The sequence below is a fragment of the Atheta coriaria genome, unplaced genomic scaffold, assembly GCF_025399875.1.
Source record: "Atheta coriaria isolate IRGN ID8LTWV9N9 unplaced genomic scaffold, Caltech_Dcor_3.1 hic_scaffold_10_pilon, whole genome shotgun sequence".
Classification (NCBI taxonomy): domain Eukaryota; kingdom Metazoa; phylum Arthropoda; class Insecta; order Coleoptera; family Staphylinidae; genus Dalotia; species Dalotia coriaria.
The window spans coordinates 1,554,840-1,578,004 of NW_027045452.1; the positions used below are offsets into that span (position 1 = coordinate 1,554,840).

General features: G+C 37.4%; 3 protein-coding genes across 3 annotated transcripts in view; 1 reads left to right on the forward strand and 2 right to left on the reverse strand.

Moving 5' to 3' along the window:
* Nucleotides 1–13,152, forward strand: part of mspo (M-spondin) — a 67,054-nt gene extending 53,902 nt beyond the window's left edge. Inside the window, exons 2-7 of the mRNA XM_065313921.1 lie at nucleotides 4,852–5,063; nucleotides 9,047–9,151; nucleotides 9,266–9,445; nucleotides 9,520–9,779; nucleotides 10,279–10,442; nucleotides 11,519–13,152. Coding sequence (XP_065169993.1) covers nucleotides 4,852–5,063; nucleotides 9,047–9,151; nucleotides 9,266–9,445; nucleotides 9,520–9,779; nucleotides 10,279–10,442; nucleotides 11,519–11,715 — 1,118 coding nt within the window. The 3' untranslated portion in view covers nucleotides 11,716–13,152. The remainder of the gene's footprint in view (nucleotides 1–4,851; nucleotides 5,064–9,046; nucleotides 9,152–9,265; nucleotides 9,446–9,519; nucleotides 9,780–10,278; nucleotides 10,443–11,518) is intronic.
* Nucleotides 81–2,038, reverse strand: LOC135801514 (crystal protein-like). The gene is made up of 5 exons (XM_065315036.1): nucleotides 1,706–2,038; nucleotides 910–1,645; nucleotides 681–832; nucleotides 334–614; nucleotides 81–276 (listed from the first exon to the last, which is right to left on the reverse strand). The coding sequence occupies exons 1-5, from the start codon at nucleotides 2,036–2,038 to the stop codon at nucleotides 81–83; spliced, it is 1,698 nt and encodes a 565-aa protein (XP_065171108.1).
* On the reverse strand, nucleotides 2,200–4,103 carry LOC135800690 (carboxylic ester hydrolase-like). The gene is made up of 5 exons (XM_065313994.1): nucleotides 3,741–4,103; nucleotides 3,129–3,680; nucleotides 2,802–3,080; nucleotides 2,447–2,730; nucleotides 2,200–2,386 (listed from the first exon to the last, which is right to left on the reverse strand). The coding sequence occupies exons 1-5, from the start codon at nucleotides 4,101–4,103 to the stop codon at nucleotides 2,200–2,202; spliced, it is 1,665 nt and encodes a 554-aa protein (XP_065170066.1).
* Nucleotides 13,153–23,165: the final 10,013 nt, after the last annotated feature.

The following is a 23,165-nucleotide window of genomic DNA, read 5'->3' on the forward strand; positions in this document are numbered from 1 at the left end:
ATTTATTTACAAAATATAAACATTCATTTAATATATACGAGTACTACACTTATACTACACTTAATTTGCCATTTTTTCACTTACAAAGAAATTGTACCTCTTCCATATTTTGTGTATAAATCAAGCCAAAATTGATGATTTTTATCCTTTAGTCGTTGCTGAATTGTCAACTTATGATCAAAATTTAAATAATCAAATATTTCAATATCAGTTACAGGTGGCCATATTAAATCACCCAAAATATCAATATCTTCACCATTATTAGGTGTCGGATTACTGTAAACAAAAAATTTTAAAAAAATAATAAAAATTTATTCTTAATCTTGAACTTACTGATATTTAACAAAGTTAGAAAGCATTCTGTTAAATTCTTTTCGTTTTTGAAAAGTTTCTTTAGGATAAGCAATTTTGGCAATGCTTTCTCTAGTTATAAATTCCATTTTCCATGTGTAGATCAAGTCATCTGAATGTCCAACCATGTTAATCTGATTGTTTAATCGTCCCATTAAACTGGCATAAGAGAATTGTAAAACGTAAATATTTGCAGCCATGTGTGGCTTAATCAACTCCACAAAATATCGACCAGGGAAATTAAAAGCTAAATCACCTAGATACTAATATAAAATATATTAATCAGTTTAAAGCATAACTTCATATAAAGAAAGTATTATTATAGTTACCTCCATGTAAGTTATGTCAAGAGCTGTTGCCCAAAGTAATTCATTTCCCGCATAATGACCTTTAATCAAACCACCTACATAGTTAGGATTGGCTGCATCCATACCGAAAGGTACAATTTGAGCGTTGGATTTTGTTCTTACCGTATCCACCACTGAAAGAAAATTTAAAAAATGTTAAACCTATACTACCCACTTAACATCTCATGTGTAGTTATGCAACCAAACATACAAGGAGCAAATGTAAACACTTCTTCATTGGTTATACTCATCATCAACGGCATATCAGCCCTGATATCTCCATTTTTCAACTGTTGTAACGGATCTTCTATCACAATTGCATCTGGATCACAAGCATCTTCCATAACCACTGCAGCATTAAACCCTGATAATAACCCAGCTGCTGCTATATCATTTAATCCCAAAGTCAAAAGATCTTCAATATTTAATTCCGCATATGTTAGGCTCCTTAAACAATCAACTTGATCTTCCACGGGTTGATCAATCGTGCAAATACATCTAGTTTTAACCAGAACATTGTGAAACGCTAAGTCTGGTCGTTTTTGTAAACCCCATGGAGTTATAACAACGCCACTTTGCATAAACACAGCATGGAAGAGATTGTTGAGGCGTTGTCGTGCATGCCACAATGTAGAAACAATAACAGAACCTGCACTCTCGCCATAAATGGTCACCTGATTGGGATCACCACCAAACTCATGAATATGTGCTTGGACCCATTCCAAAGCGCATCTTACATCTTTCAAAGCAATGTTTTTAGGAATTATTGAACCATCTGTAACCCAACCGAAAGATCCCAGGCGGTAGTTAGGTTGTACTACAACCAGACCTTCTCCTACTAGTATTTCAGGGTCGTAGAATTCTTTATGGGAGGTGCCGATTATAAAAACACCTCCATAAATAAACACCACGACTGGTTTCAGAGGTAAACTGTGATCATTAGGATCCTTTCCATTAAAAAAATAAAATAAACAAAAAAAAAACGAAAATTTTGGCATAAAACTAACCTGTGGTGATGTAACTGATAAAACCAAACAATCTTCACTGACACCAAACGGAAACTGAATATTACCAGTTGGTTGAGGACATACCTTTCCCTCCACGGTAGCATCGTATACCTCAGTCCATGGAGGACTTGGTTGAGCAACTTCAAAACGTCCTGCGTGACTAAAAGGTATTCCCAGATACTGGAAATAAACATCTCCAGAAGAATCTCCATATTCTTGAATTAAACCTTTAACGGGTCCTACCCCATCAATATTTACTATTGATTCGCCTACAGGAGTTGCCGAAACATTTATTACGAGGTTTATTACAGCAAAAGTTATAAAAGAAATCATCTTAATTAAAATATGTATTTAATGACAGGTCACAAGTGATTTTATAAATCTCTTAATGAACATTAATATTATAATCATTTATATACTTTCTAAGCAAATATTATTTTGTTTGGTCGTTTTGCATATTATCATAAATTACATATTTAAATTAAAACATATAATTACAGAGTAATTGAACCAGCACCATGCTGTTTATATAAATCCGACCAAAAGGCATAATTAGCATCTTTCGGTCTTTGTTTAATGGTATTTTTGTGATTAAAGTCTAGATATTCAAAAGTATCTATATTGGAAACATTAGGCCAAATTATATTACCCAAAAGTGGGTCTTCTCCAGGAGTTGGGTTCCTTTAAAAATGAAATTTACCATAAATGGATGTAAATACTTAAAAAATTAGTTTTTCTTACCCAAATTTAACAAAATTACAAATCATTCTATTAAACTGCCGGCGTTTTACAAATGTCTCAGGAGGATAAGTAACTTTGACTTGATCTTCTTTAGTAAAATCTTCTTCTTTCCAAGTGTAGATCAAGTCATCCGAATGTCCCACTTTGTTGATTTTATCATTGAACCTTCCCATTTCACTGGCGTAGGAAAACTGTAAAACATAAACTGGAGCATTTGGCATTTTAGGTTGGATTAGTTCCACGTAGCGTCTTAGAGGATAGTTGAAAAGGACGTCACTTCCATACTATAATAAAACGTTGTATAGTCAGTTTTAAACCTGTTTATAGCAAACAAATAAAAAAAGAAAAAAATTACTCTAATATAAATGGGTAATGGAGTTACAGGCCATAACTCTTCACTCCCTGCATAGTAAGACTTTATCAGGCTGCCTACTAGGTTCTTGTCGCTAGCCATCATTCCATATGGTACCAGATCTGCGTTAGACTTCCATCTTAACGTATCCAACACAGCAGCAAACGTAAACATTTCTTCACTGGTCTGTGTGATCAACATTGGTGCGTTTTTCCGAAAATTACCAGTTTTAAGTTGTTCCAAAGGATTTTCAACAACAATAGCATCTGGATCATTAGGATCCTACATGACCACAGCAGTAATGACACCATCTAGGACTCCTGCGTTCACAACATCAACCACGACTAGTTCAATAGTGTTAACCACATTCAGTTCAGTATAATGTAAACTTTTTAAACACTCAATCTGTTGAAGTGTATTATTTTCAATGGACCTACACCTGGTCCCATTCAAAACAATTTGAAAAGCTTGTTCAGGTTGTTTTTGTACTGACCATGGGTTAATTACAGTCCCACTTTGCATGAAAACACTATGAAATAGATCAGACAACCTTTTGGATTGCCATAAAGTGGATACTATAGTAGATCCAGCACTTTCACCATAAATGGTTACTTTTGATGGATCACCACCAAATGATTTTATATTGGACTGAACCCATTGTAGAGCTAGGCGTACATCTTTCAAAGCAAGGTTACATGGGATGACTTTACCGTCTGTGATCCAACCAAAGGCACCTAGACGGAAGTTTGGTTGCACAACCACCACACCTTCTTGGACCAAAAGTTCAGGGTCATAGAAACTTGTTCTGCTGGTACCAATGTTGAACATTCCACCATGAATGAATACAACTACAGGTTGGAGACTTTGTATATTATTAGGGTCCTGGAATATTGCGATATTGATACTATAAGATTATACTTCTGGTAGGTGAGTGGACCTTACCTCAGGTGTGGTCACAGTCAGAACCAAACAGTTTTCACTAATAGATCCTGGGTATTGAACATCACCTAGAACTTGAGGACAAACTTTCCCTTCGTTTGTCCCATCAAAAGTTCCATTCCACGGTAAAACAGCTTTGGAGATAGTAAACCTTGGTGTACTTTGAGCATATGGTATTCCTTTGTATTGATAATATCGAAAATTTGGTAAATCAGAAGATGTCTTAATAAAACCTTTAATTTTTCCAAGATTTTCAACATTAATCAATGATTCAGGAGTTAAAGGTGTGTTTGTAGTTGATGAAAAATCAAAAATAATAGCAGCAAACACATACTGCACCAAAACTAATAAAAACAATAAAATCATGTTGACTACTGCAAAACTTTGAATGAAAAAACAAAGTATTCTTAGTATTTATGCAGTTTATTAAACAAATAATAGTACTAAATTTAAACTGATAACATTGTGCAATTCATCACCTTGATGTCTTAACAGAAAACAATAGCAGTGCATTTTAGCTTATCAGTGCATTTATATGATAATTAAAACCGTTGTAACTAATCTCTTTGAATTTTTTTCGGAGATGTTGTTTTCCAAGTTGCTTAATTTCTGTTTTTGACGTTTTGTAAAATACACACGCACACGCTGCAACCTAATAAGCGTTTTATTTAATAAAACCGTCAGTCATTTTTATTATATATTCTGCGCTCACCAGCATTACAATATCGCCCCGAACGCTTCAACGCGTTTGCTCGTAAACCTGCAAATTTAATCATTTCTCGCGGCAAGAAAAATATGTTTACGACTTTTCGTTGCAGCCTTCCATTTTCCCTCATTTATTTTTTTTATTCCATCAAAGATGCGCAGTTTCTCTTTTCTATGGTTTATTACCTGCAACAAACAAGACCTTATAGACTAAGCAGTCCTGTGGGTATTGTGGTTGCTGAATAAAATGGTAATGATCGTCGTTGTGTTGGCTTATTAGTGGTATGAAATCAAGCTTGCGGCTTTAGATTGTATGTGCAATGTGCCCCAATCCGTACTCGGTGAAATTGAGCGTTGGAGCGCTTGGAAACGTGCGAAACTCATTGTTTGTTCTGTTTCTGGTCCGTAGGCCGCAGCCACGATAAATCATTCACGCTGTTCCGACTTGGGCAGCGCAGCTCCGCCGGCGTGAAGGCGTTCGCCGAGACGGGTCGTTCCGATCAGCTCGAGGCGCAAAGCCAAGGCGAGGGTGGAGTCTACGACGAATTCAACGCGCCGCCGATTACAGCCGGCGTCGGTCGCACCGAGGCGGAGTTCTTCGTCGATGGGAATCATTCTAGGGTAAGTGTTACCTAATAATTTGTTCATTTCAACAAAAATCCACAAAAATATAAAAGATTATTACACGTCACGTGGAATCAAAAGAGAACAGACTGCAACTGACATGCAAGATGTGCTTGCAATACTGATTTGAAGATTTTGGGAGCTGAAGAGAGGGAATGCAATAGACAGTAATAAAGTGGCAGGCGGTGGCTGGCAGTGGCGGTTTGATACGCTTCCAATCAACTCTAATAAAGCACACGAGTGACGGCAGGCACGCAGAGGAAACACTAACGACGATAAGTGGAAGGTATCGAAGACACGCACTCCACCATCCACTCAATTCGACTTCGGACGTTGGACCCGAAGCATCAATTCCGTTACATTACATTTTTCCCCCAAAACAAGTAAAATTTTCAAAGAATGCCATCTCACAGTATATTTTGAAGAAGAACCTCGTAATGTAATTAACTACCCTTCTGGCAATGATCCATCCACTTGTATTTATTAATAATAAACTTCTAGAATTAACAATTCAGACATTTTGGATTTGGCAGAGTTGTTCTCTACGTGTCGCAGCAATAAAGTGGTATATTGCCTTTCCCCTAGAAATGAAATCTTTGTTCTGGTCCAGATGATTTCATAGTTGAATATATACAGTGTGGATGTAACACAACAAACCGAAAACCAAGGGTTAGTTGTAGATGTAGAGTCATAACATATTCTAGGATTTTGTTCTAACTAGAAATTAGGGTGGCTATTTCCGACTCTGAGGTAGACTTTACTACATACAAGCATACAAACCCACAAAGTTCATCTACTGAGTGTTTACAATCACTAAAATACCTATTTTGTAATTTGTTTTATATTGTCGTAAGAATTTCATTGAACACTCTGTATATTAGTAGTTTCTATAACTGCAGTTGTTCCTCTTGTTATACTCCGGTCTTCGCTTGGCCTTTTAAGTAAGATATAGTACGTTGTAGTAAACCCGAGTTGTAAGAAGGACATTCTACTCGTACCTCTTCGACTGGGATGAGAATGGAGGGGTTAGCCAAGGATGTGTAATATTATAGCATTGGATTTACTGCCCTTGGGTTGCCTGTGTGTTATATTGTACTGTGGTCCTGAAAATGAAACACGAGTAACTAGTCGTAAGGCGACTGCGTAGCCGTCCAAGGCAATGAATTTCGGGATTGGTACGGCAAACCGCAAAACTATTATTTCACACAGTGTGTTGGTGAAAATTTAAGATTTCCTTCGAACTGTAACTCCTAACAGCATGTTATTGTTCAGGTAATTTCCACATGAAAGTTTAAACCTTGAAGACCTTCACGCGGCATAAACATGAACAGTTTGCAAGGACTTTCCAAGGCGAGTTGAGACCTTGTACATGTAATTTTGTTTTGAAAGGATAACAAGATCACGATACAAAACTTGTACAAGTGTATAGTATAGAATGTAGCAATCGCTGTGTTCTGGGTTTAAAACGTGAAACAGGATAGGAAAAGAAGAAAAGAAAAAAATTGTCGTCTAGACTCAAGATGCTTCTTTTGTCGCATCCTCGCCGGCTGGGCTGGACATTGTCTTTTTGATACAGTTGTAAATCACTTCCTTGATGTATGTCTTTTCTCCATTGCTGTTTTTTCGCAATTTTTCTATTTCGTACGTGACCTTTCTTCTATAGGTATACTTGGAGTTTTTTTTTTCAATTTTAAGGGTGTAAATAATATTTGTGTCGAAACAAATGTTGCTGTGCAGTCTGTTGCCAAAAAAATTAAAGCATGCTGTGCCAACATGTGTTGCTTATTTCTCCAGTAAAAAAACCTTTTTTTTTAGAAAGAACTAGCTTTTGCCCGCGACTTCGTCCCGGTAGTGTTTAATAAAAATGTAATTCGGTTTTACTCTCTTGTTCTAGGCATAGTATGTGTCAATTCTATCAATAAGACTCGCAATTTTATTTTAAGGAAATTAATTATATTAAGAACAGCTAATAATTCACTTCAGCGCGCCATCTAGGATTCAACTATTTAACTACTACTATGATTGAATCTCAATGCCAACTTTTATCCTATAGAAAAAGGCTGTTTTTAGGGTTTCCCCGCAATTATTCGAATTTTTCTAGCTGTAAAAACCATCCTTGGGCTTTAACAAACATTTAAAAAAAGAATTGGCAAAATTGGTCTAGGCGTTGTTGAGTTATGCGCTTACTAACAGACTTTCCGATTTATTTTTATATTATAGATAAAAACAAAAATTTTAAATTTATTACCTGGAAAACACAAAACACTAAATTTTTTGTTTTTAAATTTTGTGTATCACAGACCACTTTTGGTAATAGTAGAAATGCATCCAATTTAATAGTCCTATCTGGCAATGTGTTGTTTATGTTTGTTGTGTCGCAAATACACCACCCAGTTTTCCTATCCTATTCAACAGAAGTTTGTGTGTCACTATGTGTCACTGCTCCGACCAAAAGGCATATCTGGAATTTCGGAATTTGCTGTATGAGTACGCACTCCAGTCGGGGGTTGTTTGTGCCAGTTTGTGCCCGCGGCAGTTGCCGGAAAGAAGTATTGTGCAGCAGTTGACTGAAATAAATCACACGTTATACTCACACACACACACGAGTGTCACATCAACTCACACCGCTGTTTTTGGTGCAATTGTAGAGGCAAGTAGTGTAAAGTGTAGAGAAGGAGCGAAAATGCGAAAGGGATTGTACAGGTAGCACGAATTCAGCAGGGAGCTCGCATTAGATGCGACCGCAGGACGAAAACCGCCGCAGTCATTTATAACGATCAACGCCTGAAGCGTCGGCGGAAATATTCCTGGCATCAACAATATAAAATTAAAGAATGTCGAAAATATATCTATAATTTAAAAATGAATTGTAAAATTTGTTGGAAAGCGCATAACTCAACAACGCCTAGACCAATTTTGCCAATTATTTTTTTAAATGTTTGTTAAAGTCCGAGAATGGATTTTACGGCGAGAAAAATTCTAATAATTGCCGAGAAAACCCGAAAGACAGCCTTTTTCTAACGGATAAAAGTTGAAATTGAGATTCAATCATAGTTATAGTTAAATAGTTGAATCCGAGATGGCGCGCTGAAGTGCATTATTAGCAATTCTTTACATAATTAATTTCTTTAAAATAAAATTGCGAATCTAATTAATATAATTGACACATACTATGTCTAGAACAAGAAAGTATAAACAAATTACAATTTTATTAATCACTACCGGGACGAAGTCTCGTGCAAAAGCTAGTTACCAAATATTTTATTGTTTTGTTTCATTTGGACGATTCAAATGCAAATATAAATTATTCCACCCTCTATACCGCTTTACCATAATCCGTAATATATGCATTTTGCCAATCGGAAATAGCATTATTCGCCGTCTTTGGTTTAACTATTGGCATATCAATGTGCCAATACTATCCGCGCATATTGCCGGAAGCTGTTAGAGGATATTACAAGAACATAACAAGCGTCTAAGAGCACCGAACGTGTTGAGGACGCTGAAAGTGTTGAGGGCGTTCTTAAGCATCGACTTGAATTGATTCGCAAGTCTTGTTCGTGCTCCTGCATACACCACGGAGATATCTCTAAAATATCGCAAGAATTAATATCGCAGATATTGACGAAAGCATAGCAAACATCCTGTATGCTGTATGTCTAGGATTAGGAACGATTCAAACATTTTGTGGCTTGTCAGTGGTGCTTTGTATTATTTTTGTCGTTGAGCGGCGTCCAGACGTAACGAAAACAAACGGACACTTCCGCAAAACACCATCCGGGTGTTGTGTGTGTGTGTCCACGCCTGGTTGTATCAATTAATCACTGTCTGGTCGCTTTTCCGACTGGCCAAACGTTTGCGGTACAAACACGCAGCGGATGTGAATATGGACGTGAAAGTGTTTTTCTTGCATGTCCGCCATCCGTTCATTTGGTTGCCTATGTTGCTACTTTTACTAACGTGTTTAATATTAATTACAGGTTTCTTTAATATCACGGATTGTGCCCTCACCGGATTGGTTTATTGGTATTGATGGTTTTGATCTTTGCGTGAATGGAAACTGGTTGGATAGTATCACAATTGAGGTTAGTATTACGTGTATTACTGATCTTTTCTTGATCTATTTGTTTTTCGTTTTCGGTCTTGGAGATCAGTGTGTGAATGTGTGTGGAGTTAACTTTAATGTTTGTTCATCGCAGGTCGATCCGATCGACGCCGGCACGGACAACGGCTTCACGTTCACGGCGCCGAATTGGCCGACCGATCCCCAGGGCGTCGCCTACAGGATCACCTCGCATTATCCTGCACATCCGGCTGGGTCTTTCTTCTATCCGAACCTCAAGCGTCTGTCTGCCATCGGCACTTTTCAATTTATTAAAGTAAGTGCATACAAACTACATTTAAAAACTTTTAATGTGTTTTTATATTTAATTTGTATTTTATTGTTTATCAGGTGAAAGAATATGAATTAAGTGAAGTTTTTCATCATTCTGAAGACGCGCAACATTATGAGGTGTTGAAAATGGAGCATTTAACACCGAATACCATCAGTGTGTTTAATGGTAATAGTGACATCGAAGCCGCCATTGAAGAAGAACGCCGCGAACAGGAAATGATGAATCAACGCAATTATCCCAAACCAATCACATCGACAACTACACAAGCTTCTAGCAGTTATTCCAGTACGGTTGATGACAGATATTTGAATACCATGTGAGTATATATAAATATAAACACCCTGTATACAAAAAGCGCTTTTGATTGTCGTGATCGCCATCTTGTCGCTGGCCATTGACGAATGACTTGTCAAACGGCGTATCTGTGGAAATGGCTAAAGTTACGAAAAGTTCCGCGTCTCAGATTGGTTTATTCTTGTTTTACATTACAAAAGCTCGAGGGTGGTAAAGCTCAGTAAGCTGGTTGTGTTACGGTCGGATCGAAGGATGATGTCGCCATGGCCGACGCTGGTCGAGGAAACGAGCGATATTATGTGGTCGTCGACTTTTTTTCTTCATCGCTTGCCGAGAAATCCAATAAAACTCTCATCGCATAAACGTCAAAGCAAACGTGAAATATTTATTGGCTCGCGTGGGTACGCGTATTGTTGATCGATGGCCACACCACAATTTCGACAAGAAGTACAGTGTTATCTACAGTGTGTTTTTATCGTAAACATTTAAAATTTTATTTTTTTTGTTTTTTTTTAATATAGTGATTTGAGGGACGACGCCATGGTGGTGACGTCAGCAGCGTTGTTGCCATCTGCAGTGATGCCAAAAGGCGACAAGGACGCCATCATGAACAGCATCGTCGACTCGTATCGAACACACTCGAAGGACCATCGTCGTAAAAAGTATCGCAAAACCAAGAAAATACGTAAGTGTCATCACATCCCTCCACATAAACCACACTTTGTGTCCGTTTCGTGCGATTGCAGCGTCCGCTTGCATTTTACGACGCTCGTTAAACTAGATGCAATGTTTTATACAAGATGAAGTCATCAGTTTTAACACGTTTTCATTATGAACGTTTTCTTTGACAAAACTGCTACATATGTGTAGTTTTGGTTGCATACGGATGGCGCAATATACATACTTGTGCTTAAATGGTTGCCTGTGCATAGAATGAAATATTCATCGGTGGAAAACGCTGCGCGAGTCTATTCGTCGTCACGATTTTAAAATTGCACATTCTTTGTGGTCGGAGGATTTAATCTTGCAGAGCGCAGAGATTGCGCTGTAGTTGAATAGGCAGGCGAATGCAATGTTGCAACATGGCGCGCAAATGGGAAACGTAGACCTTCCAAGGGACAGCACAAAATTACAACATTCTTTATTCAGGCGCAATTTAGTCCTTTTCTTCTGGTCCCTTTCAAAACGTTTTACAAAGTTTACAAATCAATATAAGATTTTTTTTACAAAAATTTTAAATTTTTTTATCTAGAGCGTAATTTTTAACATTTTAAATTTTTTTTTTTTTCTTATTTACCTACCTGGGCTTCCCGCGCGCCGGTTGGCACTTCCGGTTTTGGGTCCTAGTCGAGATGACGACGCTTATGTTATGTGCGTCACATTGAGGAAGCAATGTGAAGAATATGAAAGCAGCTTTATTCTTCGACGGCGGACGCAGCACGTGCTGGAGATGCTCATACGAAACGGGCGCCATATTGTGCACGGCACAATATGTGAGCAAAATGCGAACGGCGCGGGCGGACAAAAGGTGAAAATATCGGGATAATACGAGGGCTTATTGAAGTTTGCGAAACGAAACGTAACGCGCATGCTGAAAGCACACGACGGGGGATACAGAGTTAGAAAATGAAATTAGATTAAATCCTGAATGTGCGCATAATGAAGGTTTTCATCAAATAAATACCCAAAATCAAGAATTTTCATTGCATCCCCAAAAATTCCTAAAATAATATTAAATCGTTTAATATTTATGTTGGATAGGTCCACCCCGAGATTGTAGAGTAAGCGAATGGTCATCCTGGTCATCCTGCAGCAAGTCCTGTGGCATTGGTGAAATGCAACGTCGCCGAGAAGTGTTGAAACATGCACGTCGTGGCGGGCGACTGTGTCCCCCTCTCGTCGAGACGAAATGGTGCGGATCAGCGCGAGCCTGCAACCAAGGTTACTTCAACTGGTAACTCACGCGCACATAACCCAAAACACACTGTATAATTTTGATCACAAACGATGAAATGAAACCGAATCGATAATAATAAATAATAAAATTTATAGTTAATGAATAATATGGACATTCGAAGATAGAATTCAATTAATTTAAATGAAACAATAACAAAATTTCGTTTCAAAAGCAAAAACAAACAAAATTCTAATTAACGGAAGTAATACATCACAGCCGGATTACAACAAAACGACAATCGATCATTTGATTAACCAACTCTCACTGCTAATCAACTAATTACGAACAAAATTCGATAAGAATGAAAATACGTCCGTTTAATATCGACGTAGGAAAAAAAATCATGCGAAAAATGGATTGAAGTAAACACACATAAAATGAAATTATACATAGAACACTTAAGACTTTACGTGTGATAGTCCTTTTCTTATACTTCTGAATGCCGTTAAATGTTACGTGGGTTTTTCGAACCGACAAGTTTCACGTTCAAGCCGTAAACTCCCACCCAACGAGGATGTGTGTAATGTAATGTAAGAAACATTTTTTCAATGAGTGTAGAATTGTACATAATCTCTTTAAAATGAAACACATACAAATTACACATATATAAAAAGAAGAAAAAAACGATTTAGGTACAAAATTTCAAACTCGAACATAAAAAAAGTAAATTTGTTTTTAACGTTTCAGAAAATGAAAACAAATGAATAAAAAAAACGCAAATATTTGTATATGTACTTTTAAGTGTAAAGAAATATCTCAACATAGAATCGAAGCATCGAATGACAGACGATGATAAAACATTTAACGTAAAAAAACAGAAGAAAAAAAATTAAACTAGCTTTCGTAATAAAACGTAACAAATATATTTAATAAGACATATATTCATTGTTCATTGTCATGATTGTCTTTAAGAAAGTTTTCGGTTTGTTTCAAGAACAAAAAACAAAAAGTCAATAACTAAAGTGCAAATCACATTGCAATACAATTTTAAAAACATAATAATTTAGTTTGAATTTAGAATACGTTGTAAGTATTCGAATTAATTACCAAAATGATTAATACTAGTATTATGTTGTTCGTAATATGCGCATAGAAAAGAGAGGTTGCTTTTAATTTACATTAATTAACAACACACGCTCACTAACGCAAAATGGCGGCGCTGCTTAGTGTGCTCACTGCTCACTAATCCCCTTCTCTCGCAAAGCCCACGCCAGGCTTTTCAATCTCAGTCTAATTATGTGTCAATCAGTCTGTCGCACACTTGTAATGATTTGATTAATTATAATTATCAATTAGAACAACGGCGAATGATTGTAATGATGACAAAATGGCGGAGATGCAAACGTGGTGATTTTCTCACTGTCACGCTCATAAAATATACTTAATAATAATGTAATCCATTATGAATATGAATGAATAAACGTTATATTTACAAAAATTTTGAATTTTTTTATTAAAACCTATTTTTTGCTCGGTAGTGTTTAATAAAAATGTAATTTGTTTTTACTTTCTTGTTTTAGACATAGTATGTGTCAATTCTATCAATAAAATTCGCAATTTTATTTTAAAGAAATTAATTATATAAAGAATTGCTAATAATGCACTTCAGCGCGCCATCTCGGATTCAACTATTTAACTATGATTGAATGTCAATGCAAATTTTATCCTATAGAAAAATGCTGTTTTTAGGGTTTTCCCGGCAATTATTCCAATTTTTCTCGTTGTAAAAACATTCCTTGGACTTTAACAAACATTTTAAAACAAGAATTGGTCAAATTGGTCAAGGCGTTGTTGAATTATGCGCTTACTAACAATTTTTTTTTAAATAAATTAAATTTTTTCTAATTTCAAGATGGTGCCCGTGCTAATGAATACTAAAATATCCGTTTTATGTGTTTAATTATGTCGATACCTTCATTTTTATGACAATACTCGTAAATTTACTCTTGCAGCACCCTTTTCTAACTATATTTAGTTATTGATTCGTTGGGGCATTTTATTGTGTTCGACTACATCCCGTGTTCGAGGGGTTTATATTAAGTACTAAAAGCGACCGGACGTGCACAAACTGATTAACAAAAATTTATGGACTCAATAACCAACCGACCCCTATGCACCCCAATGCACACACATCGCGCTTGTGGTAGTGAAAGGTAGGTGGGTATAGATGTGCTGCCGGGGGTGTCGGTGGCGGTTTGATATACTCCACACGTGTGCAGTATTTATGCGACCGGTAACTGCTAACTCTAAACTCTCCTGTTGTATTTCAGGTTAGCTTTTTATATCTGTACACAATCAGGACTTTCCACTTCATAACTGGAAATGAAAAAAATATCCGGGGGTGTAAAAAGCATTTTCTCTAACCCTTGCATATCAGTGTTTTGTTTTCCATTTTAGAATATGCGTTGAATAAGAGTTGTGGTTTGGTCTCTCCGGAGGGGGTCAACTATTTCATACCATTTGTTCCATTTAGTCCGAGGGTATTATCTTTGTTTGCATCTATCCGCTGCACAACACAACAAAAAGGACAAAAAACAAAGGGAAACAAAAAGGGTGAAAGGTATACTCTATAAGCACTTCCTGAAACACCCTTAATACATAAAAAAACAAAACACAACATTAATCTTTCAAAAACTCTTTCCAAAAACACACAAACTAAATGAATTATTTAACATAGAAAAATATTAAAATGCAATCAGTTGGTTTTACGTGTTTTTATTTTGCGCGTAGTTCATATTGTTGCATAAATTATTTCGGCAAATTTATGCACGCGGGTAAACGTGAAATAGTGAAGAGCGCACTTTGCCGGCCGGGTTTATTTACAAACTGCTTCGTGCATTCTAGATTTCCGCCGCCATCTTCTTCCTTCTGCTCATATTGCCTCAGGTGGGATGTTTTAGATGCGATGCACTTCTTAGTGAAACGCAGTCGAGCACAACAACAGCGAAAAAATGCAAAACTGTCCGGCTAGACTTTTTACGAGTCCGAAAGCATTATCCTTTCATGTGTGATGTCCGTAACAACTCATAGGACCTCCACGTGCATACACATCGGGGTCTTAAAGACGTTTTAGGTGGGTCCTGGACCTGCTTTGGAGTTCACACAAATTTTGAGTGAGTACAATATACAGGAACATGGTTAAACTATAATTTGAATCATTTTAATGTATGCAACCAAGTATACATCATTTTCCACTATAATTTAGCCAAATTTGACCAATTTTATGATTTTTTTTTTAAATTTTACAATGAAAACTTTGTTTGTTTATTGTTAACACCCAGTATATTAATTTTAAGGTATCCTCTAGCTGTACGGAAGTGGAAACCGTCAGGTCCATACCTTGAGCCATCAACTCGTATGAATGCAAACGTCGCGAGCGGTGGCGGTGGCCATAAACCGCTTTATTTATGCATCCTGCATGAATTTCTCCGCCGCCCCGTCGAAGGAAGGAAGGTTGTAGGTGGTGGGCGCTTTGTGTCGCGCGCTTCGTGACACTCTTGTGTTCGTTTTTCCCGTCTGGTTCATCGCGCACAGTCATTCGCTTTTCACTTAGCCGCACGCCGGCGAAAAATGGCAGCACGCACAATGCGCAAAGGAAGAAAAAGAAGACGGCGTGCGTGTCACGTACTCAGGCGTAGGAAACAGCAACGCTTTCGGGCTATAGCCGAGGGAAAAAGGCGCATTTTTTACTGGATAAATAAATATTCACGTTTTCCTCCTGTCATAAAAATATCTCTTATATTATGAAGCGTTTTTTTTTATATTTTCACTTTCAGAAGATTTTTTTTGCTAAATTTGGTCAAAATTTTGAAAAAAAATTTAAATTAAATCACATAACCTACAAATTACAACTTAACCTTACTTTGATGCCCTACAAACATTCTGTATGTTGGTAATTGCATCAATTGATAGAAAAAGTGATTTCGTTTGCATTAAGATAAAGATTGTTAGTCAGCAAGTTGGCTGAATGGCCGGAAGCTCAATGACGTGTGACAGTAGATGGATTTCGGATGCGCTTGGAATCCTGTTATCGAATGCGAATGCGAGAAACGGCCGACAACGACGTTCTCGCGGCCGGGCACGGATGGGACGCTGGTAATGCGAAAAGAAATTGAAAAATATACGCTGAGAACAGCATAAAATAACCGATTCCATTTCGCGAGCGTCGTGCGCGAGACGCGTCGAAATTGGATTGCGTTTGCGTCCCCGAAACCCCAAATTTAATTCAATCAATGACGAAAACGTCAATGTCCTCCTCCTTCACGAGGAAAATTTATTCCCGTCGAAATTTTTCATATTCAGCGACAATTAATGCTTTCATTCGTGGTGTAAACCACTCTTTGTTCAAAAATTGATATTTTTTGCTCGGTAACATTCTTGCGCTCTCCACCTGTATGATGTGTAATGTCTGAATGTAATTGTTCTCTGAATTCTGCATTCCGCATTCTCCTCGTGCCATTTTTAATTGCATCCGAAACGAAATATCGTTTGCAACTTTTTACGTGTTTCATTTTTGCGCCCGCAGCGCGCGTGGAAATCAATTAACGCTCTCCGGCAAACTGCAAACGTTCTGGAAGCGTCGTGTCGCGCGTAAAAGCTCCGGCTGAGTAATTCGTCTAGCGTAAAACGCAAACAGTTCGAGGCTGCTTCGAACTTGAAGCGGACAAAAGGCCTGATTTATGAGGCACTCTTCAATTGATAACGAATTAATTAGCGTTCGCTGTGGGCGGACGGGTTTACAGCGCCAGTGGCGGGCAGTGGGAGGCGGTAAAAGCGCAAAACCAATTTATGCCGTCGCCACTACCACCAACGGAACAATAGCGAGGCATCACTACGACGTCGTGGTCGCTGTTCCTTTATTTACAACAATCCCATTATGTTCGTGTACCGAGTCTATTTCGGGGGGCGGCAAAAAGCGCCGGGTGTTGAGCACTCAATTTAAACACCCGTCAATGCCCGCCTCAATCGGAAAGCGATTTATTTTCCAAACGACAACCGAAATCAACTTGTAATTAGACGCAAATTCTTGATTACTGAAAAGTTGATGAAGAAACACGAAACCGCAAAATGTAAGACCCAAAATCGCACAAAGCGGCAACGGAAACTCCGAAAACGGAAAGCGAACGTAATACTTCTATTATCTCTGATGATTGTGCACTCGGTTGCATTGTGTTCCAAGAGTAAATTACTTGCCCTTTTTGCTCAAATAATTTCAAATGCGCAACGTTGAAGTTAATTTTCTACACGCAGAACAAACAAAATCATAAAGATTGTTTAATTATCAAAGGAATTCGCTTTCATCACGATTATTATTATGATTTTGTAAACAAAAAGATTTTAATTATCATAAATTACCTTAGAATAGCGTAGAAATAAGGTTAGGTTTGAATGTTTACACTTAAACTTAAATTTCTTTCCATTTCTATTGTAGTTTGGGTCTAAGTTGCTGTTAATGACCCTGTAACCCTCGAATCCCTGACAATTCCACATCAACAACAATTGGTATTGTATTGCTGTTGGGTGTTGTAAATGTGAATGTCTTCGGAAGAGCGCGAAGAATACAAACGACCAGGCAAAGCATTACGCATGCAAATGCACGTTAACTACTTTGAACCAAATATACAGCGTCTTCTAGTAACCTTTTATACTTCAATACAACGCCGCTAGATGGTGTGAATTGTTTCAGCAGTGATTGCTTCAGGATTCAAGCTGTATTTGTCGTGCAATCCATTGACAGAGAACAAAACAACGCACCGCATCGCCGGATAGTAATGGCACGTTCATTGTTTCCCGTGTCCTCGGCGTCCTAGCACGAACACTTCCGGAATCTTCACGTTGCAGTTTTGTTTCGCCTCGGTATGTGCAAGTAGGTATTCGGGAGAAACGAAACGCGTTAAAGAAGGTTTTCGTTAGTGTCGGCGGCGCCCCGGTGCGTCGTTAATGTCACTGATAATGAAACAGTTTTCTTTGTGCCGCACCGAGAGCCCTTTTGTATTCCCGGCGTGGTCCTTTTTTATATTGTGCTTCCACTTATTGCTTTCCGTCTTGGACGGATGTTTCGAATACAATTTACAATTGCATTAGTTTGACTACAACAACACAACAAATCTGTATAGAATTAAAGTAAAGTTTTCTATGATTTAACCTCAAAAACTTTTAAATTACGATTTTATGTGCAAAATACAACAATATATTATTATTTTTGATTTAACTAGTTTTTGCCCGCGACTTCGTCCAGGTAGTGTTTAATAAAAATGTAATTTGTTTTTACTCTGTTGTTCTACATATACTATATATGTGTCAATTCCATTAATAAGATTCGCAATTTTATTTTAAGAAGTTAATTATATAAAGAATAGCTAATAATGCACTTCAACGCGCCATCTCGGATTCAACTATTTAACTATAACTATGATTGAATCTCAATGCCAACTTTTATCCTATAGAAAAAAGCTGCCTTAAAGGTTTTCCCGGCAATTATTTGATTTTTTCTCGCCGTAAAAACCATCCTTGGACTTTAACGAATATTTTAAAAAAGAATTGGTCAAATTGGTCGAGGCGTTGTTGAGTTATGCGCTTACGAACAGATTTTGCGATTTATTTTTATTTTATACATTGACTTAAATTGTTGTCAAGTATAATTTTCTAAATGATGAATGTTTCGCAACATGTCAAAGCAGAGCATTTGAGCATTAGGTCCGTTGTACAAGCGAATAACGTGCGCCGCGCGGCACGTTTATGAAATTACTCGACTTTCCTAATTGGCTCGGATGTGTCGAGTGGCGGCTCGCATCGCGTCGCATCTATGGCATTCCACACATTCATCCCTTCGGCCTTAGTCCCTCTGGTAGACCTGAGCCGGAGCCAGGGCGACTGGGCATTCAATTCTCCCCTGGCTACGTGTTTCACGTTATGCATGTTTGCAAAGGGCAGTTAGTAACCAGCGCCATACATATGAGCTATTGCAATGCAGGACCGGACTAAAATATTAAATTTAAAAAAATAAAAATATAATTATTTCATTTAAATAACAACTATAAGAAAATTTTAATAAAAATAATAAAATTTTGGAAAATTTATTTTAAATTTTTTTAAATGCGGATCTGATGCATATATACGATGGATATTTAAGCAGAGGGGATATGCACATGGCTGTCGAAATTTAATTCTTAATGCCTGGCAAGTGAACGTTGCGTGTATCTTCGTTAGCCTCCTGAGTGCATAATTTCGCGTGTCGGACGGCTGCTCGTAAACTGCAACGTTAAATTCGCGATGCATACTGCAGAACTTTCCAGCTAAAAATTCACTTTTCAGTTTTTCGCAACAAGGAAAAAAAACAAAAATTGCAAGCACACTCCAAATGTTTATAAATTTTCTAAGTTTGTTTCCTTCTTTCAACGCATAAATACATTAATTTGCATATTATTTGATAAAAAAAACATTGTGATAAGTAACGATGTAATAAATGACCGAAATATTCAAAGTATTATCGGTGAATAATGAACGCAATAAATTCGTTTGTGTAATTATTACGCTTAAATTGCTTCATAAATAATATTTGAGTCAGGCTCGCTTTAAAACGATCATATTTCACAATAACCTAATGGATATTCATTGTTTCTTTCAAATTTATCACATTTCACTGTAGATTTCAATCTAAAATATAAAAATGAATCGCAAAATCTATTGGTAAGCGCATAACTCAACAACGCCTTGCCTAATTTGACCAATTCTTCTTTAAAAATGTTTGTTATAGTTCAAGGATGGTTGTTACGGGGAGAAAAATTCGAATAATTGCCGGGAAAACCCTAAAGACAGCTTTTTTTATAGGATAAAAGTTGGCATTGAGATTCAATCATAGTTATAGTTAAACTAGCTTTAACCCGCGGCTTCGCTCGCAAATATCTAAAATAATAAAGTTGCTTCCGTACGCGTATGTAGTCACAGAAGAAGTAACAATGAAGTATAAAATGGCTGAAAGTATAGCCCATGGAAGTATAGCGTACAGTCTCCATAGTGTAGTCAATTGGATTTGATGTTGACGTAGCTGTCGGTAATACAGTGTGATAATACAGTGTGATGGTACTATAGTACTTAGGTTTGAGCTTCATTGCTGGAATGCTAGATGGCGTTAAAGTAGTCAAATAGCCTGATGCAGAGGTATTATTGGCTAAACAATTTCTTCATTTTTTTTTAAATTAATTTTTTTATCAAATAAAAAGTAGCCTATAACTATTCGGGGACCAATAAGAATATGTGTACACATTTTCATGATGATCGGTTAAGTAGTTTTTGCGTGATTGTGTAACAAACATCAGGACTTTCGCATTTATAATATTAGTAGGGATAGTTGAATCTCAGATGTCGCGCTGAAGTGTATTATAAGCAATTCTTTATATAATTAATTTCATTAAAATATAATGGCGAATCTTATTGTAGCCCAGTCATTTGGTAGTTTTGCTTGGAAAATAGTGCGGGATTGTTGAAAATTGGTATTCATATAGATTTCGAGGTGCTCTTTACGAATTTCAACTTTGCGACCTCGTATCTTGTTCGCTCAAGCCACCATCTTGGAAAAATGGTATAAAAAAACAGTTATTTGACCATATCTCCTTTCCGACTCATTTTACGATAAATATATCTATATAATAAATTAAACTAGAGAAAATTTCCTATAATTTATGTAAGTACCTTTTTCTTGTAAAATTAATAGTTTTAGCGTACGGGCGCCGCAAAGTCTACTTCAACATTCGTTTGTGCCAAAAACTCATTTCCACACCACCATGAGGTAGAGTACGTGGCGCGTTTGTTTTTTTATCGTGGTATCCCAAGTAGGCCTAATCCACACGCACTATTCCAAAATTTAATGGATTGTCTTCGCGATAGACCAAGTGTTCTGCGTTAATTGTCTTCAAGATCGATCGAAATATCACAAGTAAAAATTTCTTTCATACTATCCGTGATGGGATTATCGTTTTCAATGCAATCTTGGTTCTTGAGTTCATCGTACGTGTGCTCAAAAACGGTAATCGTTTCTTCCTCTTCATCGCTATCTTGTGATGGAACTTGCGAATTATCACAGGTACCACTGCAATTTGTTCAGATAACGGAACACTTCATTCCAGTCTTTCTGCAGCCGCAGGCTTCCTGACATCCCTTTTTGCATTTGCAAGATATTAGTTTTAACAATGTTTCGGGAGCTGGGGGCTCAAGTGTGGTGACAGCAATTAGCCCATTCTTGTTTCTTTTCCATCCCCATTGTTCTGCATTTAGTTCATTACCATACTACTACTTAACCTGGTGATAAGTTCTGAACGAATGTTGTCGGACTGCGGCTTCAGTTGATGGTAGCGATGCAATATTAAATTTATTTTTGTATGCTGATTTTGTGAAGCTGGCATATCTATAGATATTTGAAGACATATTTTGCATAGTTTTCACATCACTGTAACTGTATAATTTAAGGAGGAAGAATTCGCCAGCTGTAGCAATGATCTCTGTATCAGCCTTTGGGTTTTTGAATACCTTGATAACTTCGTTTAAATCTGGATTTTTGCGGAGTACATTAATACATTTTAATTTTCCTTGATGAAAGAATGCAGATGTTGTATCACAGCCACAAAAAGCATGTAAGAATAATATGTGATCTGCCGCTGTTTGATCGCTCATGCTTTTGGTTGAATAGATTTGTTGCAAAATTTTTCCTTTTTCTGGTTTTAGCAAATATATGTTTCAACACATTGATAGTGAATAAGAAGATCTACTTCTTCGCCGATAACATGCGCGAATTGTGATACTGTGCATTGGCTGCGACCAAATCATAAACACGCTCGAGGCATTCAACAATCGCTTTACCCCAATCATCATTACGTGTGTACGCTATACACAATATTTCGATCACTCAAATGCGTCCGTTTTTATTTCGCTATAAATTCTGCTGTTATTTCAGCAGCGTACAAAAAACAATGATCTTTAAATGAGAATGTTGGGCACGTGGATCGCAGTTGTGATTGAAAAGTCGTGACAACACTTCCTTTTTTAAACGCAATGATTAGTTTCTCATTATTATATCGTTTCCGACATATCTCGTGAACAACTACCGATCTCAATCCCTCTAAAAGTTTACCCTTATTATCCTTTCTTTTAATGCTTGACTTACGAAAGGTCTCCAATCCTTTTTCTTTCACTTCAATCACTTCACTATCTTGCAATGGAGTTTTACAAATAAAACAATTTACGTTATCAACCATGGCATCAAAACTGCAAACAACACGATTATTCAGAACAATAAATACCAAATAATGACTCAATGAAGAAATAATAAAACAAAAGTAAACTCGGCCGGCGAAACAAGCGAGGGGGAGCAGGACCACCCTCAAATCATAGCAAGCAAAAATAGCAGTCATGATGACCTAGAAATTAATTTTTGACAAAAACGAATGTTGAAGTAGACTTTGCGGCGCCCGTACGCTAAAACTATTAATTTTACAAGAAAAAGGTACTTACATAAATTATAGGAAATTTTCTCTAGTTTAATTTATTATATTGATATATTTATCGTAAAATGAGTCGGAAAGGAGATATGGTCAAAAAACTGTTTTTTTACACCATTTTTCCAAGATGGTGGCTCGAGCGAACAAGATACGAGGTCGCAAAGTTGAAATTCGTAAAGAGCACCACGAAATCTATATGAATACCAATTTTCAACAATCCCGCACTATTTTCCAAGCAACCACATTTTTTAGCACCAAATGACTGTACTATTGATAGAATTACATTTTTATTAAACACTACCGAAACGGAGTCGCGGGCAAAAGTTGGTAATGTATAAATATGTAAAGCAATCGAGTGCAATGATTTGTGTTGGAATGTCTTTATGCGTGAGTATTCGAGCAATGCGCGCCAAGTTCCTCTCGGGTCCGGGTTTTCTTAGGACGCCGAGAGAGGACAACACGCGTTCAATGCACAAAAGCGTCTTTGTATCCCCGACGAGCAGTCACGCAAACGTAAACTCGCCTGCATCCTTTCCGAGCGTCGCGGCGCGATTGACGGAAGAACGTGCGACAAGGGTCGACGCGGTGCGTTTCGCCGTTAAGTTAAGGGCGGTACTCACATGGGAAATCAAGTGGCGCACATAAGTGCCCCCCGTGTTGCCTCAGACCTCAGCCGAAACTCACCCGCATATACAGATACACACCCACACACAGGTTTGCATTCCGTTGAATTCCAGCACCTAAGTAAGTAATACACTACTGTGAAGGGGTGAAGTGTGTTGGTGTTGAAGCAGTGCGCCTCTGCTAAATTGGGACGTTAGCTCGGCCTCAAAATGCGTTCATAACGTCGACTAATATTCCATCCGGTGCTTAATTAAGTCGATTCCGCGCCGCGCCGCTGTTCCCCGATCGACGCTTACCGTCGAGTTAAACAAAACACAATTTTCTGATACGACCT